This window comes from Athalia rosae, chromosome 1 (genome assembly GCF_917208135.1).
Source record: "Athalia rosae chromosome 1, iyAthRosa1.1, whole genome shotgun sequence".
In the NCBI taxonomy this organism is placed as follows: Eukaryota; Metazoa; Arthropoda; class Insecta; order Hymenoptera; family Athaliidae; genus Athalia; species Athalia rosae.
Genome location: NC_064026.1, coordinates 30639762 through 30662487, shown reverse-complemented (window position 1 = coordinate 30662487; position 22726 = coordinate 30639762). Strand labels below are relative to the sequence as shown.

The 22726-nt window shown below is 42.2% G+C and overlaps 2 protein-coding genes across 4 annotated transcripts in view; both read right to left on the bottom strand.

Moving 5' to 3' along the window:
- Positions 1-754: 754 nt before the first annotated feature.
- Positions 755-7900, bottom strand: LOC105683556 (nuclear pore complex protein DDB_G0274915). 2 transcript variants are annotated; one of them, XM_012396237.3, is made up of 5 exons: positions 6874-7900; positions 6209-6792; positions 5565-6104; positions 2675-5470; positions 755-2587 (listed from the first exon to the last, which is right to left on the bottom strand). In XM_012396237.3, exons 1-5 carry the CDS (start codon positions 7692-7694, stop codon positions 2403-2405), a joined length of 4926 nt encoding a protein of 1641 aa, XP_012251660.2. In that variant the 5' UTR covers positions 7695-7900; the 3' UTR covers positions 755-2402. The 2 variants fall into 2 exon arrangements, with proteins under 2 accessions (XP_012251660.2, XP_012251661.2); XM_012396238.3 differs by having other exon boundaries at positions 5565-6101.
- Positions 7901-8037: 137 nt separating this feature from the next.
- LOC105683554 (microtubule-associated protein futsch) overlaps positions 8038-22726 on the bottom strand; it is a 47923-nt gene continuing 33234 nt past the window's right edge. For both annotated transcript variants that reach the window (XM_012396233.3, XM_048649136.1), the window contains 3 exons: positions 14743-22569; positions 13604-14139; positions 8038-13031 (listed from right to left, as the gene is read on the bottom strand). In XM_012396233.3, coding sequence (XP_012251656.2) covers positions 10175-13031; positions 13604-14139; positions 14743-22569 — 11220 coding nt within the window. In that variant the 3' untranslated portion in view covers positions 8038-10174. The remainder of the gene's footprint in view (positions 13032-13603; positions 14140-14742; positions 22570-22726) is intronic.

Sequence of the window (22726 nt, the reverse complement as noted above, 5' to 3'; positions counted from 1 at the left end):
CCGGATTATAAAGAGCAAAAAGAATCAGGTCGGCTCGCCGGCCGGACAACGAGAAGTATAATGCTCGTGGAGTGAACGGAGAATAAAAAAAAAAAAAAATACTTTTAAAAACGTTTCTACCCCAACCATGAACCGCCATTTGCTCTGCTAAAGTTCGGAGGGCTAATAAATCAATATTTATAGACATAGCTCACGCAATGAGAAGTCCCAACTATAACGTACTTGAACATCCTTTCGTTTTCTTATAACGTAAGACAAGAGAACTTTAGAAGGATGCTGCTCTGTAACAATACAGTCGAAATATTTGAGATGTTGAAGATATGAGGTACTTGCTGTTCTTGAATTAACTTATTCATGAAGAACAAAGCAAGCAGCAACTGCTTGAAAATCTAACGGCTTTCAGCACAAAATCTGTTGTACTTTACTCTCAGATTATACCTCAGTGTTTACAGGATTTTATCATATTGTAGTCCGATATTTGACAAAATTTGTATTTTCTCATGGTCCGCTGATCAAAGCGTATACAAACGTGTTTACTGACTCGATATTGTTATTATACTTTGAAGGAAAACCTTCTGCTCTGACAATATGAATAAGATGTACCTTCGGCAATTATAAGCCGTGAAATTTGTATTTCATACAACCGTAGGTACGGAAAAATTAATCATAACAGATTTATCACTTAATTATTTTCTCACTCAAAGACCAAAAAAAAAATAATAATGATGATCATAAATCGAAACTGGAGAAATGATTAAACAATATGAGAACATTATTTATTATCGTTCGCTGATCTAATGCATGGTAATTGATAATATTATATATTATGTGCCAAACACCGTGTTACTAAATATTAAAACTTCTAAATGTTTTATCTATCGTTGTGGTATATTTATTCTTATACAAATTAACAATAGTTCGGATATTTATAGTAGACTTCGATAAAACGATGATCTTTATTCGCTTAGTAAATATAATTACAGTCGGATCCTGTAATTCGCATGTGCATTTTTTTTTTTAATTTTTACTTTTACCATTACATTCATATTTTCAGTCTTAACTAAAATACAAATTTACTTGTACAAACCCTAGACGCACTGGCGAGGGATCCAACTGAAAACATAATTTACTTATTGGACTGGCTTTCAAAGGCTGGAGTAATCGACTTGCTGATTCTAGCATAACTATACTACTATTACTATATACTTGAATAAACTACCCCGCTTATGTTACTTATATAAGTATAACATCACGAGTACAACAAGCACGCTCAAAACATAGTTTTTTGACACACGTGCAGACCGATATCAGTATTTCAATTCTACACGTTTCTTTTACACTGTTACAAAATTAATTTTTCACATATTATAAAAACAGGAGAAATAAGTTGAAAAATAAAATGAAAGGAATTAACAAAAGTAATTTCTTATAACTCAATACCATCAGTCGGCTGAAAAATATTTAGATGATTATTGATTACAAACCAGCAAACGATATTTGATAACATAATATAGGTGGTCTGTAAAGTCAACGGGATCTAGGCTTGATATTATTATTATTACTACTCTAATGATCATTTTTTTCCCTGTTCAATCAGGAAATCGTCTAATGTGCAGTAATCGAGCGTATAAAAAATCAGGTCCGTGCAAACTGTAGCTGTAAGTTGAATACACTCGTTCTTTTCTTCTCGTTTCTTCGTTATTCAGCGATAGTTGCGATGGACAAAAAAATGTATTGACTTCATTTTATTAAGAGGAATTAGAAAACAAAGGGCTCACCGAAAAGTGACACGAGCATTTCGTTAGGAAGTCATCAATTGTCGCGCCACAACAGCTTTCATCGTCACTACAATTATATTATTGAAACTACTTTACCTTTTTTTTTTTTATTTTTGCAGAACCAAGAGTCAGTCGGTAGAAAATGTTTATGAATACCGTTCTTACATCAGTCATAAAACCGTTTAATTAATTCATATCAAAGCGATTATAAGTAATGAACACAGAGCAGGTATAAATGGCATTTTCAACATCGGGGAAAAAAAAAAATTACGTCAGTAAAAACTGATTCGAAGTGGTGATGATGGTGCGCCCTTCACTTTTATTAATGATATCCTCATTGTTGTAACTATTAGTTTTATTATTATGATTAATATTGATATCGTTATCTAGTTCTTGTTACCGCTACAATAATATATTCTCGCACCTTGATTTGAATACAAAATAACTTGAACGTTGCATAGACTTGAATTGGATTTCATCCAAATTCTCATTTATAATTTGAAATCATTCTATTGTACTCGAATATTAATCAGTCAAAGTAACTGCCGTTTTTGCTTTTTTTCAATATCTTTTTTGTAACTGATAACACATCTTGTTAATAACAAATTAAAATTACATCCTCCACTATCTTTGTCGCCGTGACCTGTTCGAACGTGACTTCGAGCTTGTTGAACCTGCTCCAATGTTGAACATTCCACCTGCAGGTACTGCTGGCGATGATGCGCCAAACATGGTGCCAAAAGATGGTGGCGATGTCGCACCAAAATTTAAATTAGGAGTTGTTGTTGGTGCACTGAAGTTGAATCCCTCTGTGAACAAGTTGAAACGTTAAACCATAATCCGAAACGATTCATTTCGGATGTCAAATATAACAAATAATTGAGAAAATTACGAACCAGTTTTAGCCGGAGTTCCTCCAAACTGGAAAGGGGTGACTGTTGCAGTATTGTTATTTGTCCCGCTAGCTCCAGAAAATGAAAATCCAGTGTTTTGTTGCGTTTGAGCCTGGTTTGCTCCGAATCCGAACGACAAATTGGCATTGCTGTTAGATGCCCCAAAAGTAGTTGTGCCAGAATTTTGGGTCCCGAATGCGGGTGGAGCAGCTGTATTCTGTTCACCGAATGCTGGTGCTGCATTAGTACCGAAAGCACTTGGCGTATTACTAGTAGCAGCTCCGAAAGATGGAGAAGCTGTATTTTGGGAGCCAAATAACGTTGCTGAGGAACCGAATACAGATGAGGATGTAGTGTTTGCACCAAAAGCTGGTGGTGCTGCAGCTGTAGACCCAAATGTTGAACCGGAAGATCCAAAAGCCGGTGGAGATGTGGCAGAAGTAGGTTTCGCCGCCGTATTTGAGGCTCCAAAAGCGGGAGTTGTTGAATTCTGAGTCCCGAACCCAGAAGTATTTCCTGCAGGGGCGATTGTATTGTTACCAGCTCTAAACGATGTATTCACGTTTCCAAAGTTGGATGTTCCACTGCTTCCAAACGTTGGTGGACTCGCTGCGAAATTTGATGGCTGTTTTGATTGGCCAAAAACATTCTTTGAGGCAGCACTACCTCCAAATACAGGAGCAGCAGTTGCTGCTGGTGCGGTCGTACTAGGGGCGGCATCTGAGCTTAGACCAGAAAATAAAGATGGTCTTCCAGCTTCCACCCCTCCAAAATTAAAACCAGAATCAGTCGTGTGAGAACCAAATGCTGGTGGTGCAGTAGTTTTCGGTGTGGCGAATCCACCAGAGGCAGTAGAATTTGCTACGCTGCCGAATGTTGATTGACTAGCATTAGCGTTAAATATTGCAGAGGTTGCGGTGGTTGTAGGTGTCCCAAAGAGGGATGTTGTTGCACTTGAAGAGGTAACACCAAATACAGGCGTTGAAGTGGTCGAAGTTCCACCAAACATTGGTGTTGTGGTAGTGGGCTGTGCCCCAAAAGCAGGTGGTGCAGTTGTTGAAGGAGTACCATATGCTGGTGGTGCAGTACTAGGAGGAGCACCAAACGCTGGTGGTGCGGTTGTTGAAGGAGCACCGAACGCTGGTGGTGCGGTTGTTGAAGGAGTACCGAATGCTGGTGGTGCGGTTGTTGAAGGAGTACCGAATGCTGGTGGTGCAGTTGTGGAAGGTGTACCAAATGACGGTGTTGTACTTGTTGAGGATGCACCAAATACGGGAGTTGCATTATTTCCAGTAGCTCCAAAGGTAGAGACCGGATTAGCAGTTACCGCTCCACCAGTGGAAGTAACTGCAGCGTTTCCGCCAAATGAAAAACCCAGTTTTGATGGGGCCGTTGCCGATGAACCAAACGAAAACGTTGCATTACTTCCTGCACTTGTGATGAGTGATGGTTTCGTTGAGTTAGCAGAAGCACCCAATGCCGGAGTTGCTGCAATTGATTGAGGCACATTTCCGAAAGTGAAGGATGAGCTCGTGATCGACGTATTGTTGCCATAAGCAGATGGCGGAGCAGACGAACTAACAGTTCCCAAGGTTGAAGGGTTCTGAGCAGTCGTCACCGCAGCAGTTCCAAATGCTGGAGAGTTCTGACTGCTGCCGAACGTCGGAATGTTTTGCGTGATAGTTGTAGCACCACATCCAGGGGATTGAACGTTTTGGAAATTAATTGAATTTCCAAATACTGGAGGGTTTTGAGTGCCCGCACTTCCAAAAGCTGGGGTACTTTGAGTCAGAGCGGTATTTCCAAATGAAAGGGGTTGACTTTGACTTGCAGTTGTGTTAGTCGTGAAAGAGAAACTTCCAGTGGTTGGTTGAGCTGCAGGTGCATTGTTATTGCCACCAAATGTAACTGGTGACGTTGTTGCTGCCGGCTTATTTACAGGCATCGTTGAAGTGGAATTGAAAGAGAATTGTGAGGTTGAAGTGCTACTATTAGGTACTGAGCTTTGATTTTGTGAAATTGCTAAGGCAGATTGATTGTTTCCAACAACAGAGGATGGTAGAGGGGATACTTTTGAGGTACCAAAAGCAAACGTAGACATCGGAACAACCGTCTGAGTATTGGTCACAACATTATCGATTGATTTGTTTGATATAGAGGTTCCATTTCCTGAACTAGGAGTGACAGATTGCACATTCGGTGCAATTGTAGATGTGACAGATTTAGGTAACGACTCAGTGTTCTTTGGAGCCGTTGTTGCCGTATTCAGACTATTGTTTGCCACAGAGTTCACATTCAGACTAGGACTCCCTGTAGTTGGTGTGGAGTTTTGATTCGCAGCATTTTCTACTGGTGGAAAAGGGGGAGTCGTGCTTGATTTAATCGTACTGGTTACCGCAGTAATGGTATTGGTATTTGTGTTCTGGGTACTCAGAGGAGAAGATGTCGCAGAACTCGTAGTTGTTGACAGGGTCCCAAAACTGAAGTTCGAGACCTCAGAATTTGATTTGGCAGCTTGCAATTGGAATCCAGTTGGAGTGATTTCATTCGCAGAACTGCTAGATGATGATTGAGAACCAGGAAGGATAAAAGTGACGTGTTTTTTCGAAGTTGTTTTCGCTTTTGTTCCAGCGATGATCGGCAAGACGGCGGACGACGCGATCGGAGATGTATTCACGTTTGTTGTCGAAGTTGTTGAACTCAAGGTGACTATGTGTGATGATGCACCTGTCGCAGTAGTGTTTTCTTCACAGGCTGGTTCAGCATCGATTATCACGTCTGGATTTATTTTCTTGGTAGCTGAAAAGTGTTTGAAAACGTACACAATAAGATGTTATGCATTTTAATTGTTAAGATGATTAGATACAGAACTTCTTCAAGACAAAATTCTTACGTTTTCCAGATATAGCGTCAAACATACTTTGCAGTCTAGCTTTCATACTAGTTTGACGCATATTAACAATATCTTGTTTCTTGATTTCTTCAACATCATCCGTGGTGAATTTCGCTCTGATATTTCCTTGTTCTTGAATTAAAGTTCTCAATCTTTCGTTAGCCTGTGGCTCCGCTTTCATGAATAATTTATTGGTATAGTTAGTTGGCTCATTAGCGATAGACGGTGATTTTTTCATAGTTTGAAGATCTTTTTCCTCATGTATGTTTACATGTTCCGATGATTTATTATCCACAACCATTCCTGTACTAGCTACATCTTTCAAGATACTTTTCACTTTTGTTAGCGTAGTTTGTTCGTTCAATTTTTTATATGACTCAACAACATCTGGAGAATTTTCATTCATATTGCGTTGTGGGGTTTTTGTAAACTCTGGTTCTGATTGAATTACATTAACTAATGTTTTGGGAATGGTTTGAACCATATCTGCTCCTTTAAAATGTTTCTCAATGTCAGGTGTTCCGCTTCGTGACAAATCTACTGAAAAAATTAAAGGCATATTAAATTCTCTCTTAGTTCTGTTGAGATCGATTCTCAATTTTCATTATACACAAACACATAATTAACGATTATTATATACTTACAAGTGCTTGCTTTTCGCTTGACACCAGAAACCAATTGATTGCTTGAACTCAAGGAATTCAAAACGTCGTAACAAGAGGGTGTTTTAGATTTTTTTACAGGTCTAAGTTGGTTATTTTTGGCAAATAATTCCTCCTCAGTGTTTGGAGACTCTTCCCTAGTGCGTTTATGTATCATTTCTGCAAGCTCATCCAAATTGTCTTCATAGACAGCTTCTTTTCTTTGCTTTTTGACTAACTCTGCACTGATGTCTTCTCTAGAAGCATGTCTCTTCAACGATATCTCTCTTAATACTTGAACAACATTCTGAGCTGTCCTACTCTCATTTCGACACACATCAGAGATCAACTTCTGTTTTTCAGGTGGCGAATACCTATTTGTTTCAGGTGGAGCTATCCTGACTGTCACCGGGGTTCTAACCTTTGCATTCTTCATGTTTATTAATGGTAAAGGGCTCACGTTCAAATTAACTTTGGGGAACTGACCAGTCAAGTACTGTGACTGATGCGTAAGCTTGCTGTTTGCTTCAGTTGCATATTTTGCCAGCCTCGAACTCAATCCTGGAGATGTTACATCCGAATATATTCTGTAAGATAACAAGATTACAGTAAGTTTACATCCAAGGATTTTCATCAACAGAAATTTCTGTAACAGTCACATATCTTACTTCGAATCGATGTTGTATCTTGTAGAGGCAAGCAAGGGTCCAGCTACAGTTTGCACGGTTTTGACACCGCCTGCCTTAGATCTCATTTTTGGACTGATACTAGTTCCCCATGGAGAACCGTTCGGACTATAAACAGTTTCATTTCCATTCACCGTTGTACGATGTGGACTATAGGCATGGTGTGTTTCTGACCTAAGTGGTCGGGCAGGTGTAAAGAGTCCTATTCCTTCGTTAGGAGATGAAAGATTTCCTTCTTTGCGCCACTGTCCCAAGGGAGTCGACGTATGTTTTGTACCAGGGTAGTTGTTTTCAAGGGGACGATGCATGGCGAGATTATTATAGGGGATGTTTTCTAGGTTAGTGTCAATGTTTGGGCCGGATAGATAGTGGTCTTTCGGTATTGGACTAAGTGGATTTGTGGTTAAATCAAACCTTGAAGAGTTCCTTGAAGTATCGCGTGTGTCATTGCTCAAATGATACGTATTTTGACGAAATCTGCTCATTTTTGACGCGACGTGAGTTCGATAATAATTATTTAAAAAGATAGAAAACTTACGGATGACGGAAGATAAGTAAAAGGATGCGGTATTCAAACTATCATTTATTTCTTGACCAGCCTCCTCTAAATATTTGACGAAAAATAACGTTCGTGGCGATAGAATGCTGCTGTTGGTTAGTAAGCAGTAACACACGTATATAACTACGATTATTGATACGGTAAGGCCAAGAATCGGACCCCAAGCATTGTATAAAACCGCGCACCCGCTAAGCACACTTATTAACACGAAAATGCCCCGATTTCGACTCCTTAAATCCCACATATTACTTTAAAAAGATAACCTCTCCATATTTGAAAAGAGACCACACACGCCGAGTTGTCGGAACTTGCGGCGCTCCGTTCAACATTCGAGAGCCGCGGCGTCGCCAACTTCAAGACACTAAACTCCCCGCTGCCGATTCAAACCCGTTTTCAAATTTTAATCTTCGAATCAAAATCAACAATTTTTACTTACATCGCAGTTTTTTCACTTTTGATTGATTTCTGAAGTGTATAAAAGAACAGGTTCAAAACTGTAACGAAGGCAACGTTTTCTCCACAAATTTGTGTAGCAAAAGTAACAGGTGCAAAATGAATGGCCAGTGAATTGAAGAAACAAATTCAACTAATTTTGATCAATAATTTTATTCTGTTTTTGCAATGCTTAGGTATATTACAAAACATACTTTTATCAGACACATTGAAAATATGCTCTATTTACATTGGTTGTACCTATAGTTGTTTTTTATTTCTTTTTTTTTTAATTTTTATATTTTTGTGCTATAGATGTATGTGTTAATTTTTACAGGAATAATTATATAACAATATGTGCTATTTATAATTACTATCGTTATAGGCTTTCGTGTAATACATAATGATTGATGACAGTAATATAGTAAGAATAATGATAACGATAATAGTAATAGTAATGATAACAATAATAATAATAATAATCATAATCATAATAATAATAATAATAAGATTAATTATAATAATGTTGAAAATAATCTTATTTATAATGGTTATGGCAGTACATTTACAATAAAGTCTATATATCTTGATGTCATACATATATGTATAGGTGATTTTTTTTCTTCCCAGTTATTTTTATTAATATACGCATACCATACTCGTTACGAAAATTATTTCCTACTACATGGCTTATCATGGATTTTTTGTCCTTAAAATTTATTACACGAAAAGTACACGAAATAGCAATACATTAGAAAGAAAAAAATTCATTTAATTAAACTTAAACCCGGCAGAAGTTGCAACCACAATGTGAGATCTATTCAAGAAATTGAACATAGACGAAAAATAAAGGCGCGTCGATATACCTATGTGAAGGTAATTTTATTCATGTATTTTCGTGCATCAACTTTTCATTTTTAATAATATGCATTGTATTTGGAATATTTTTTTTTTCTATATACTTCAAAATTTTTCAATTTGTTTTTATCACTACCCGTACTCTTTTCAATTGAATTTATCTGAGTTTTTTTCACGTTTTTCTTTCTCTCTTCAAAGTTCTTCAATTATCCAAAGTTATATACACATTCATATATAATATCCTTATAATATATAGCTTTATATGTATTATATAATGTCTCTAAATCTTTTACTTTTGTTATTTCTTAGAGTTCATTTCATCTTCTTTTTTTTTTCATTAATTTCAGTTATATAGTTGCGATATGTAGCAATCACGAAAAGCTGACCAAAGCGCTAGTTGATTGGACCCCTGTTGCGCTGTCCTTCGATGATATTCATAACATTGGTATTAATAATCATATTAACATATTAATGACAACAGAAGTAATCACAATAATAATCATAATAATCATAATAATAATGATAATAATAACTGTCATAATTTTAATGATGATAATCATAATAGGTGAGTTTATTATTGTATCGATATTATGTATATTCTAACCAGTATTATTTAAACCACACCTTTGTTAAACTAAATATTTTCTGTAAGAATTTTCAATCTGTATTGTCTCAGTGCCTTTCACGTATCTGTGTCTGTGTACTTATTTGTGTATGTGTGCTGCTAATTGTAAGTTCAACTAGTCCGTACTTCAGTCTATATACCATATAATAATATACTTATAATATATATATATATACTATGTATGTTCATGTATATGTGTAGGTAAAACATGAATTACACGTGGTACTTTAGATTTAATTTTTGTTGTATCTCGTTTCTCTTTCTCGTTTTGCACAAATTCATTATTGGTAAAATGATATTCTTGACTCAAGAAGAGCAGATATCTCATTTAAATATTATGCCGAGTGAATAATATAATACATTATGGGTTCTTTTTCATACATTTTTAACAATGTCTCATGTATGATGTGTATATATGCATATATGCATACCGTATGTACAGGGGACGAACGACATTTCATCATAATACAACTATTGCATTGCGTTTGATTTATATAATTAATCTTTTGACTATAGCGGAGAGTATCTGACAAACTTGGTGAGAATCTAATTTTTGCAATTGAGATAGTTTAGCCAGATTTATAAATTATTTAAGGTACGTATAATAAGATAACGAAATTACTTTATTACAAGAAAAAAACTAAAGAAAAAGTGATCATGTACGAATGAAAATTATAGGAGAGACGCACTCGTTGGCTGGAAGCAAAAAAGCTCGTATTGAAAATGAAGATAATGAAATTGGAAATATAGATTTTTAGCTAACTTGAAGGTAGAAAATTCTGGCTGTCGCTTCAATCGTCAAAGTTATATCAAGACGTGCTGTTTCTGTGTTTTTTATTTTTAGCTTTGTTCGGTTCAAACTCGTCCTCACTACGTCTCCGCTTTTCTTTAAGCTGCTTCTCCATGGCGAGCATGGTTATCATTCTCTTGTGAGAATCGCCAACTATCCAGCCGTGTTGTTCCTGACGTTCGTCGTCTTCCTCGACATTCGCTACCGGCTCTTCGACAACTTCTTCTTCGTCACTCGAACTAGACCAATAATAAAGCTGGTTAGCTGCCGCTCGTTTTCTACGACCTATTGCAACACCTACACCCTCTTCGACTTTGTTCCACGATTTTGTAGTTCGCAATTCTTCATCGGTCGAGTTACGTTTCATTCCGGATGACTTGCGAGACTCCTTGACATCCTTGTTAATCTCCTTACCGTTACATTCCGGAGGAGATTTGTTTAACGCCGGAAGTTTCTTTGCTCTATTAGACGATTTGACGGTCTCGGTATGACCGGAAGATTTTTTCGATGATTTTTGATCGGATTTCGACGGTTTCCTCTGCTTGGAAGGTGAATCGTTGACGGTACGATTATGTGAGAACGATCTTTCACCCTTGCAATTCTCTGACTCACTGGTTACGAGTTTTTCCGACGAATCAAAGCCCTCTGTACCATTGTCTTTTTTCGGCTTTTGCTTTCTCACTTTTTTCGAACTAGTTTTATCGCACTCTTCGCTCTGCTGTTCGAGAGACTTATCATCCATCTCGTCGCCTACCAACGGAATAGTTCGTACATCCTTCGCCTTTCCAAGTTCTCGAAGAATTTCCTCCTGTATCGCTTTCTGTTCCTTAGCTATTATCTGTTCGTGTTTCTTTTCTATGTACCTCTCCTTCCTCTTCTCTCTAGATTCCCGTTTTTGTTTTCGCTGGGGTTTCTCACCCGCATCCAGTTTCTCTTTCTCATGGAATCTCCTTGAACTACCCCCGTCGTACAGGTCCTCGTCCGAGCTGCTAATTTCTGCCAAAAGTCCTTGCTTACCAATGGCGCATTTCCTCTGTCTACGAGTGGGCTGCAATTCCAGAAGAATCCTTTCCTGCTCTTCCTGCAATTTTTTCAGGTGCTGTTGTTTTCGTTTCTTCGACTCCTGTACTTTTCTACTGAGAAAAACGTGCAATGGTAAATTATCAGAGCCTATAATTGGTTTTTCATTCCCTGAAAGTTTCTCCGGTAATTGAACGCTCTCCTCTTTATCTTGGGTGGTAACATCCGCGTTAACATCAGTAGGGCTTTCAGATTCATCTTGGGGTTCGTCGTTGACTAGGGAAAGCTTGATTTTCTCTTCTTTCGCAATTTCATATCCATTCTCCTTTTCCTTACAGATTAGACCCTTCGCGGAGGCGGCGTCGACGACCTCCGGTCTGTCAAGGAGATCCAAAGCTTCCTCGAGGGGTATTAATTCGTCGTCCTTCATAAATTTCTCACTCGAAGTGACATCGGTGTTCGCTACTTCGTTTTCGTTTTTCTCTCTCTCGTCTCCGAGACATTCTGTTTCAGCCTCGTCGGAGCTGTCGTCTCTGTAAAGATCATCCATTTCGAAAGAAGGTTCGTAATTGTTTTTAACGCTGCTGTCCTCGTCGCTCTCTCGTCTCTCGTCTATGATCAGAGGATGGTCGGACATTTCGGATTCTGATTTTTTAGTCTCCGAATAATTCCGCGTTTTCTTAACACCCTCGAGTTCAGCGGAACTCATTGTCCCAGCTACGGTTTGTTCAGCTTCAGGAAGAATCTCTCTCGATGTTTCGAGGTCCTCTTTAACGCCGATCTTCTTCCTCGATCCGTAATCTAAACTCGTGTCATCTTCCTCCACCTCGCTCTCGGAGGACGTCGATAATTCCGCGAAAAGATTTTGTTTCCCTTTTGAGCAGGTTCTCTGGCTCTTAGATATGCCGACTCCAACATCTTCCGCCTTAGCCGCGGTCCTGAATTCGTCGGAACTGTCGTTCTCATACCACGCGGGGACGCGTGATTTTTTCCTAGACGTTTTGCTCCGCTTTTTCAATTTCGATCTCTTAGCCGAATCTCCCCCGTTTCTTTTCGAGTAATGTTTCTTTTGAACGAAATCGTCCATGGGTCCAACGGTAGTTTCCCGTCTGACTTCGGGCGCGTCTTTCCTCTTGTCAATGCCGTTGTTATCCGTGTCCGATACTTCTTTCGCGTTTCCTCTGTCATTTTGAAACGCCTTCAAAGCGCCTTTGGTCTTCGGTGTTGATTTTTCTGCTTCTCTAAATTTCCGGTCTATCATCGATTCCAGTCTGCGTCCCAGTGCATCGGCCTCCTTTCCATTAACAAGAGTATCAACTATGGTCTTCGAGGTGATACTAGCGACATCCGGAAGCTCCCCAGGGAGAGTCTTACTCCGGAAAGGACCAACGTTGGTCATCGTGGTTTCCGCTTGACTCTCTTCGTCATCAAAATCGTAGATGTCCTTAACCCTGTCGTTTCGGATGGAAGCGTCGTCTAATTTTTTATCGAACAAAAGTTCTCTCCTCTTTTTTTTCTCGGGCATACCGCTGTAGGGGCTTTTGCGGACCAGAGGGAATTCTTGAATGACTCGTTTCTTAGATTTTTTCGTAGTCTTTCTTTGCCGCTGTACATTGAGTTCCTTAAGGGCAGCGACGGCCACGACAACGGCCTGGCTCTTTTCGCTCTGGTTACGCTCGTTGATCTCCTTTTTTCGCTCGAACAATTCTTTGATCGGGTTTCGTATCTTACGCGCGGTAAAATCTTTTTTCTCATTTTGAATAGCGCCGATTACTTCGGGGTTCAGATCGCCAGCCGTCAAAGTTGGCGCTCGAGCGCAAGCCAACTCAGCCAACACCTTCATCGGCGTCGATCCGCTGCAATTATTTAATTTACATTTCATAGAAAAATGAGCAGACGTGGAAAAAGAAGACGAATAATCTCGCGAGGGAATCCCGTCGGTAAATGTCGATTAATTTTCGTCTCAACAAATATTTGCCAAATCCGTTCGATTTCCTTTTCCTCGTCGGGGGGATATTCCGGTGATGCGAACATGGGCACGAACGTATTAATATGTTTTCGAATTATAATATGCCTCGAGGGTAGGCGAGGGTCCTGTAGGATGATGGAGGATGACGCCGGGGACAGGGAGAGACACCGCAAGATAACGAAGGACGACACGGGGTAAAGTATAGCGAGAAAGTCCGAACCTCGGATCAATACCTACATACGCGTGGTTGAATAAAAGAAGTTATAAGTACACGCGAGCTTGAATCGAGGACAAAAGTAACCGAATGACATACATATGTTCCCGTTTTCGCGAAAATTTTGATTTGGCGACACTCGACCGGCGCGAATTAAGGCGCTGCTTTTTTCTTCATCGTTCGCCACTCACGTGGAGGGCAAAGATAAATTCGAAATTAGAAGAAGAAGAAAAAAAAAAACTTACTTGTTATCGAGTCTCGTAGTGCTATGGAGTAAATTGGAGAGTGCAAGTTTATCTAGAAGTCCGCCAAGAGTCGAAGTCATTTTATGTTTAAATCCACCGGAGTCTAGAGTAACATTTTTTCCAGCGGGATGGTGTTCTTGGTGAGCTACCGCGACCTTAGCGACATGAATTGCCCTGGAGTGATCCGTGGGGATTCCGGTTTGCGTTTGCGGATGTGCCCCTCGGGATTTAGCATCCCCGTAATACAGTCTTGCGGTATTCGGAAGAAGTGTTGAAGCTTCGCACCCGAACGAATTTGCGAGTAAATTTTCACTTTCTCGCATCCGTTGTTGAATTTTATCTCTCAGTTTGTTATTGTGCTCGAATGCGACGTCGAGGCTGTCTTCGTATCCTAAGTTATCGGGGGGTCTGCAGGACGCTTCGATATCGGGACTCCCCGAACGGCTTGAATTTTCGCTACGCGGATCTCGAGTTACGTGATTTTTTGCGTAGCTACTGTCTTTCTCGTTGTTTGCGTACATCTCTTCACCGAGAAGCTAAAAATAATTTAACGTGTGCGTGTTACGCTATTGAAATAGGAGGCAGGTCACCTGCGATTGTAATTCTCTCAATTATTTCACATCAATTCGTGAAGGGTGGGGTTTACTGTAATTGCCCGTTAAGATATGTGCGAACGCGATTTTATTACCGAATTACACTCATATGCTGAAAATAGGGTAGCGATACGGGGTACGGAAGAGTTAATAATTTACCGATTAATTGACGAAATTATGTCGCTCTATAAGGTCTTATTATGTAACTATGGTAAATAGTGATAGAAATATATGAAGCGATGGGTAGCGTAAATTTCTGCCATGGATGTGGCAAAACCCTTTTACGAAAATTAGTTAGAACATGACGGGTACTGGTGCAAGTTTGCACGTGTTCGTGAACTTGGACCTTACGTAATTACATCTGTGGTACGGGCGGACTACACCTAACGCACTAGTAATGTCTATTTTCGTATAATATAACATCGTTTCCGTCCCCGGTAATTGATTCGATAATGAACTCTCTGACATTTTACCAGGAGAAAATTGTAGTCATTTGTTTCTACATCGCTGGATGCTAACGAGTTATAGAATATTTAAATGAATTACCTGATTGACAGACTCCAAGAGACTTCCAAGGCTGTTCTGACTCTCGACATCCCTCCATCTATCGCGTACGGTTCTGTGTACGCTCCCATCGGGACCGATATCCTTCTTGTGGTAGCCATCGGAGTGAACGATTTCTATTTTCTTGGCTCCGCGTAATTCGTTTTCTGAAGATGCCTTGAGTCTCGAACAGCATTCGACGAAGAGTTCTTCGTCGAAGTTAAGCACTTTTGCTTGACGCGGTTTTTGCACAGAGTTTGCAGTCGGTACGTTTACAGTACGAGGAACATCTAGAGCGTTGTCCTCCAACGCGTCGGTCGGTGCAATCGTGACGACTTGAGACTCGTCTTCGATTCTCTTCAGACTGGGAGAAACAAGAGGCGAGACGGATTTTTTGCCGTCAATATTATAAGCGGCGGACTCCAGATCGTTGCTGTTCGCTTCGGATCCGCTGTCCATCATTGAGGTATCGGGTGTGTTGCGAGCGTAGATCGGAGATAATCTTCCTCGTGGACCATCGTCATTTTCTGAATCAGAGACTCCGGAAGATTGAGAGTTTCGATCCGGAGTTGGCGATCGATTTCGAACGCTACTACGAGCCATGCTACTTTGCCCGGGGGAAGATGGAGACGGCGAAGATGAGGGCGAGGGTAGCATGGACGGCCACGGCGGTAACAATGCAGCGTCAGCGAAGGGTGAGTCTTCGCGTTGCTTAGCCTTGGACGAAAATCTTTTCGCCTCAATTTCTTTCGGTGCCGGAATAACTCGGTTTGCATTATCCCCGCTGAAAAGGGCCCACTGATCGTCGCCTATTTTTGGGACCTCGTCGGTTTTGGAGCTGTCGCGGTGATCCGATACCTCGGGAAATTCGTTGTCTTCGTCGGGTTCAAGCAGAAAGCGATCCGCGATCTCCTTCCCGGTGGATGCGGACTCTTCTTCGAAGGCTTTCGAGATTCGTTCTTCCGCGCGTTTCTTACTTCGACGACACGGTGTCGATTTCGCACGTTCTTCGCTCGCCCTCGGTTTCGTTTTTGAACGATTGTGTCTCTTTTTGGAACGTGAGGACCTCACTCTAGACCCTGGAGATGTTCTGGATGAGGAGGATATCTGATCGTGTTTGACTCCGGAGTCGTCGTCGGATCGGGAATCCCAGTCGTCCAAAACTTCTTTCACCTTGTCCTGAATTTTTTCAGATTTCTCAACCTTGTCACCGCCGAAAACCCGACCAAATACAGTCTTGACGATTTTGTTCTTATTCGTGGATTTCGGCGTTCGTTCGATGTCGCTAGTTTCATCATCGTCGTTTTCATCGTCTTCGCTCGAACCGCTTTCTTCACTGCCAGCCAAATTCTTCACGACCTTCTGCCTACGTCTGTCTCTGATTGTTTTCGACTCTCGAGGATGTTCCTTCCCCCAAGATCTGCCGCTGCCGTTTTGGCGCACTGCTTTTTTTCCAGCAGTTTTTCTACGTCCCTTTCCCGCCTCAAGGTCATCGTAAGAGAGACTCGCTTTTAACGGGACTTCGCTCTTTTCTATTTCCTTCTGATCTTCGCTCATTTCCGGGTCGTCCAAGAGCTTTCTGATGTCCGCGGATATTCTTTTGTCCAGGCAGCTATCGTCGCTGTCGAAATCAGCGTCAGGCTTTCGCTTACTTTCCTCTTCGGATCGAGTCACGGGAGGCACGCTCAATTTTTCCGTAATGTTCAGAAAATCTAGAGTCATCGCCGATGAGCGCTTCTTGAATCCTTCTTCGGAATTCGTCGGGATCCCGATGTCCCCTGATTTTTCATCTGGGGTGAGACATCGACGTGAATTTCTGCTCCTGGGCAGCGACACCTTCTTCAGCACTTCGGCCAGAGGTCGATCCGACGAGGATTCGTCCTCGGGGACTAGAACATCGCGCTGAATCGTAACTGGAATGCTGACTACACGCGATGATCCGATATCAGAAATTTTTGCCCCTGCGATGTCGTCTACCGAAGCTAAACTTTTTGGACAAAACGCTCTGGCGCTCGACGAAGACGTCGATTCAGTCGTATCTTCGGTTATTTTCACAAGAGGTGCTTCTTCGGCTTCTGCAACGGTTTTAGTGAGCAGTAAATCTTGACCGACAAAATTTTTCGTGGATTTACTGAATTTGGCAGCTTTTATTTCGGGAGGCTCAATTTCGAAGAGCGTTGGTGAGGTCGCCGGAGGTGGGACCTGAAGATTCGATGATTCTGGATTTGCGTCTATTTCGCAGGTCTGCAGCGGACTGGGAGTGTCTAAATCCAAGTGTTCTTCGGCGAGATTTCGTTTCTTGTCCTTTGGATTTCCGATCGTCTTCGAAGCTTTCAGAGAGTCAGATTCCTCCCTATTCTCGATATTATTTTCCGTCAACGCCACCGTCGTCGGTATATCCGGGCTGATGTGGTCAGTCAATACGAAATCATCGTGTGTCATATTTTCAGTTATCTTACAGATCTCTTCGTCGAGCAGCTCCTCCTCCAGAGCTTCCTCTTCGGATATTTGGGCTGTCAGAGAGTGTTTCGGGGCGCGGAGCGGTGCGGTAATAACGGGCAACTCACATTTCGGGGTGGAGGTGTTTCTTTGGGGTAATTTCTCAACCGATTCTTCTAGGGCATCCAAACTCTCGTCCGAGCCCCAATAATCGTGATTTTGATCGTCTTCTTCGCGTTCTTCACTTGCTTTCGTATTATCGTCACCTTCTTCGCCTTCCAGAGGAGAGAATTCGTCGATTTCAGAAGTTTTTTCCGAACTTTCAGCCTTGGCAACCTGTATGAGATGCGACTGAGATGAGTTGTGCTTTTTCAGTGAACTTTTCCGAGTGAAACTGGTAGTGCAAACTTCGCAGAAAAACCTCGCTTCTTCTTTCGTCAGTTTTTTTTTCTTCTCCACTATTAATATCTCTCCGGTTTTCGTGTGCCCAACGGCAAAGTTACCTGATCCTCTTTTTTTCGGAGTCTGTTGTTGTTGCAGCTGATCATCATCTTGCACGGAAATATCCGTGGTTGTTTCCAGTTCGCTGTTAGAATTCATCGACTCGGTCAGCGCTGGGCTGGGCGACTTTTCAATGACCCCATCATCTTTTACGGTAGCCTCTGCGTGTTCATTGATCAGCGGCGTCTCCTCGGAGTTATCGATAAATTCTGTCGCAGTTTGTTCAATTTTATTTTCAGCAATGTGAACTTCGGCAGGTTTGGCGGATGTGGGAATTGGTTTCAACGTCGACTCGGTATCGCTCTCGGGACGATCTGGACCCCCGTTTGGTTGAGAGGCGGATAATTCACCGAGAGATCGTTCCGTTGATGATTTTCTTGCAACTGTTCGTTTTGTCGGTAGCTCAGAGTGATCGACGGTATCGGTTTTCGGTTCAGAATTACTCTCTGGCGTCTCTGGCTCGCTTAAAGTCAGAAGTCTCTTCGAAGATCGTCTCGTTCTCGTGTAATGAACGTCGCTGATTTCAGGAATCTTGAATGTTTCCAGCTGCGCTTTAATTTCTTCCTCATCGAAAAGTTCCAGGTGATCTTCGGCTAAGGATTTCCGCTTCGAATTTCTTCTGCGTAACGATCTCAATCGCCCTTCTCCGGACTCCGATAGACAGTCGACCCTCACCTCTGCCGAAGATAAGATCGGGGATTGAGGTTCGGAGGGTGTTACAAGCTCGTCAGAAGGCAAATCCAAATGCTCGTCGACGAGGGAAATCTTCTTCGTAACGCGTTTTTTCACCGTAGCGGGTTCTTCAACAACTGCGGACGTTGAAGTTTTTATCTTTTTGGATTCCTCTGTCAGCGCCTCCGTTCGCACTTCGTAGTCACCGCCCGCTAGCTCTTCAGATTCTACGCCGACGGTTATCGACTTCCTTTTCTTCGTTTCAGATTTAACGTCTGCAAGTTCAAAATCATGGCTAGCGTTTGAATATTCTGTTGGCTCAGTCGCGTTAATTTTTTCATCCAAAGGGACAAAGACACTATTATCAGTCAGTCGTTTGATGTTCTTGGCCTTGCTCCCTGAATTTTCATTAAATTCGTCAGTCTTCAAGGTTGAAGGGCGATCATCGAGGCAGATTTCAGTATCATTATCGCTAGCAACGGATGATTTCCTTTTGGAAGACCTTCTCTGGGCAAAGACTCTTTGGGGTTCTTCCTGCAATATTTCGTTGACAGAAAACGAGGCTTTGAAAGTACCACCACCGGAAGGTTTTTTGATAAGCTCCGCAGGCGTTAGTTCTTCCGGAGTGGAGTCGCTCATTTGCACCGATCTTCGCTTAGCCGAACGATTTCCCGAGTTATTTAATTTCAACGATTCACCGGTCTCTGTACCATGAGACTCTCTATCGTCGTCTGGCAGTGTTTTTCGTTTATTAAATTTCTTTGGAGAGATTTTCATTGGTTTAGAGCCGTCTTCAAAATCTTCAGCGTCCTCCTCGGCCACTACTGGACGCGAGTCGTCATCCTCGAGGGACAAATGTTCGTGAAGTAGTGATTTGTTTTTTGCAGATCTCCGCTTGGGTCTTTTGGAGCCGCATTTTTCGGGTAACGAATTTTCAATCACAGTGCATGGGCCGAAATCTTTAACTTCTAAATTTCCGTCAGGGATTTTTTGGTCCCTTTCGTCGTCTGGTTTTCGTTTTCCAGGTCTCGCTGAGTCGCCGTCATTTTCCGCGGTAATTTTCGGTTTCTGAATTAACTTCATTATGTCAGCAAGGCATAGTTCTTCCGTGGAAATATCCTCCGCTTCCGGAACTGCGTCGGCGTCCACGGATTTCCTCTTATTTTTTTTCGGGGTGTTGGTTTCGAAGGCACGCTTTTTCGAGGCCATGGGATCCTCGTTAGCTTTTATTTCCGGATCAAGTTCAACGGATTCCTGAGCTCTGTGTTCCCGCAGAGTGCGAAGAAACGATATATCCGGAATCCTCAATATATTCTCCCTAATAATTGGTCCCTTTTCAACAACCGACACAGATTTTTCGACAGTTTCATAATTCATCGGCAAAACTGGAATCACCTCTTTTTTCTCATCTGGTTCTTTGGTTCTCAAGGCCGTTTTCGCTTCGTCTTCGGGCACACGAAAAACGCTAATCACTCTATCGTTTCGTGTACTAAGGTTTTCCGTCAGACTTTCAGCTGCGAGATTTGGTGCTACCTCATCTAATATATTAGTTAATTCATCGACGGCGTTGTCTAGAAGAGACCCAACGTCACCTTCCACTAATAACACGTCTTTTTTCTTAGCTATTTTTGATACAATTTTTTCTAGAAAAGATCCCTTACCCTTGGGTTTTCTACGTGATAGATCTTTTATAATATCGGTTGATGGTTCTACGGTCTCCTTTCTTTCCAAAGCCGCCTCAGACTTATCATTCGAAGCTGTGGAAACCGGAGTCACGAACGTTTCCGAAACCTTCGGAGGTTCCTCGTGGTCCTGAACGTTTTGAAGAATTTTTTCATTGCCTGAATCAATCAGACTCGTTCGACTTTCGGGTTTCTGTACAACTTGAGTACTTCCCTCTAATGTGATTGAACCACTTTCAGGAACATTCGTCGGTTTCGGTTCAGAATTAGGTAGCGATTCCAGGCTTTGGACAACTTCGCGTTCACCCCCGTCCTCCAATTTTTTTTCCTCCGTGTCATCGTCGGCTACTTCTTCACGGTGTTCTTCTTCGAGTCTGAATTCATTTCCTGAACTGACAGTTTCCGGTCCCACGGATGTTTGAACGGTGAGAACTACACTCTGCTGAACTTCGACAGGTATATTAACGCCCTCGGTCAAAATTCCGATCACACTACCCAAAGTTCTCTTTGCAGTTCTCTCGCGACCGGGACGTCCGCTTTTGATCTTCCTTGTCCTGATCGCCCGGGGTTTCGGTACCGTAATCGGTGTCTCCGACGAGTTTTCTTTTCCACTATCTACGTTCGAGTTGCTCGACTCAAGCTGCAAGTGCTCGAGATTCGCATTTGACACGAATTCGGCGGTCTCCTCATCTTCCTCCTGCGTCTCCAAATCGGGGATACCGTCGTCGTCGATTCTCGGCTTTTGTTTAATTCGTCCACGTCGTTTTCCGAGCCCTCTACCCCTTTGAAGCAATCCTAAATCCTCCTCGAGCTGTTCTTCGGGGTCACATTCGCCGTTAGGAAGCAAATTTTCGGCATCGTTGGTCGAATCTGGTTTACTCTCTTCTGATATTTTTTCACCAATCCGATCCTCTACAGGATCTTCGTCTTCATTCGGTCGCTCAATTGTCTTCGGTGTTTCTACTTTCGTCGTCGTGTTTTTCGCCGCTAAATTCCTTGGTGATTTTCTCGTTCGTCCAACTTTGCGGTAGACCGCGTCTTGCGAAGGATTTTCAGAGAGCTCGTCGACTGAGGCGTTGGTTCCGTCCTCTTGTTCCTTAGGCAATGACAAAGTCCGCGTCGATCGCCTGGTCGGTTTTTGTTCGCCAACCTTGATCCCAAATCTCGTCAAGATATCGTCTCTAATTACTTCCGTCTGCCCCTCTTTATCCTCTTGATTTTCTACCACGTCGCTCTTCTTGTGCGGTACATTTTTTCGAGTTTTTGCCTTTCCCCGGGTTAAAGACGGCGACAATGACGACGATGAACATGAAGATGCCGAAGACGATGACGCCGAAGAAGTCACAGGGGTCGGTGGGGCAACCGCCGAGTTAACCCGCCTGCCTCTCGTTCCTCTATTCCGTTTGTGCTGACCATTCTTTTTCTGTTCGAGAGCATTCTCTTTTTGAAATGTGTTCTTCAGCGCAGCGACATCGATCACGCTCTTTTCAAGAACGTCGTCGAAGTCGAGGTGATCTTCGATCAGAGTCATCTTGCCGACGTCCTTTTCCATACCCTTAGAAGCTCGGCGTTCGGTAACCGCGATCGGTGACAATACTGGAAGTTCATTCCCTCTGCCCGGTTTATCGGATTCCTTATCGTTATTTTGGTTCATATTTTTTACCGGCACAGCGGGTTCCAGGGTGGGCATTTTGTCACTATCGGATGAAAGTCTGCCACCTCTTTTTCCCGACTTATAAATTTGATCTTTGGAAAATTCTCGCGTCGCTTTGATACGTGATTTCGGAACAAACTGCGTGGTGTGTACATGTCGGCGGGGATAACGATCGGAAATCTGTGCCCCTTTTGCGGTGGTTCTCGGGTTCGGACTTCTGGCAAATTTTCCGTCATTGGTTCTCGGCTGCTGTTTGGCTTTGATCGATGCTGCAGGATCGGTGAGCTTGCTCTTCCTTGTCCTGACGCCTCCCAACGGAGTTTGAGATCGGTTTTCTTCTTCTATATTATCTTCGTCTTCCTCTTCGTTGTCTTCTTCTTCGAGGGCTTCAGAGTCCAGAGGACTATTTTTTCCTCCGGTCTGTTGCAGATGTTGAATTTTACCACCTCCGGAAGCATTCTTCGAGGGCGTTGGAATAGTAGAGTTTGTCGCATTGTTCTTTGAACGATTCGATACCCTAGTGCTACCGAGTAGTCTGGCTCGTGTTCTAGGATTTTCGATGTTGGCGATTGTGCTGTTTTTCGTTTTGACATTTTTCTTTTTACTCAAAACGCCGATAACGTTCTTGGCAGCTGTTTTGGCAACTCTGTTTATCGAGTCCTCATTCTTCCTGCTCTCCATAGCCTTCCCCTCGACAATCGCCTCCATTCTACGACTAACAACGCTCTCAATCGCCGCGGTTATATTATCGATTCTGCTTCGGTTGCGTTGAAACGACTTGGCATTTTTCAAAAGCTTATTTTTCAATACCGCCTTATTTCGTGATTGTACCGCCGAGGACGACGCTTCAGCTGACATCCGAGGTCGCGACCGCGTTTGAACCTGCGAACATATCATTTTATACCCTTTATTCAATCATGTTCCTCTTTCCCCCCCCCCCCCCCCCCCCGCCCCTAGCGCTGTGAAAATGTATAAAATTTCTTGGTATACGCGTAGATTGCATGACTTTCAACGATAAATCGTCTTGTTGTCAGCCAAG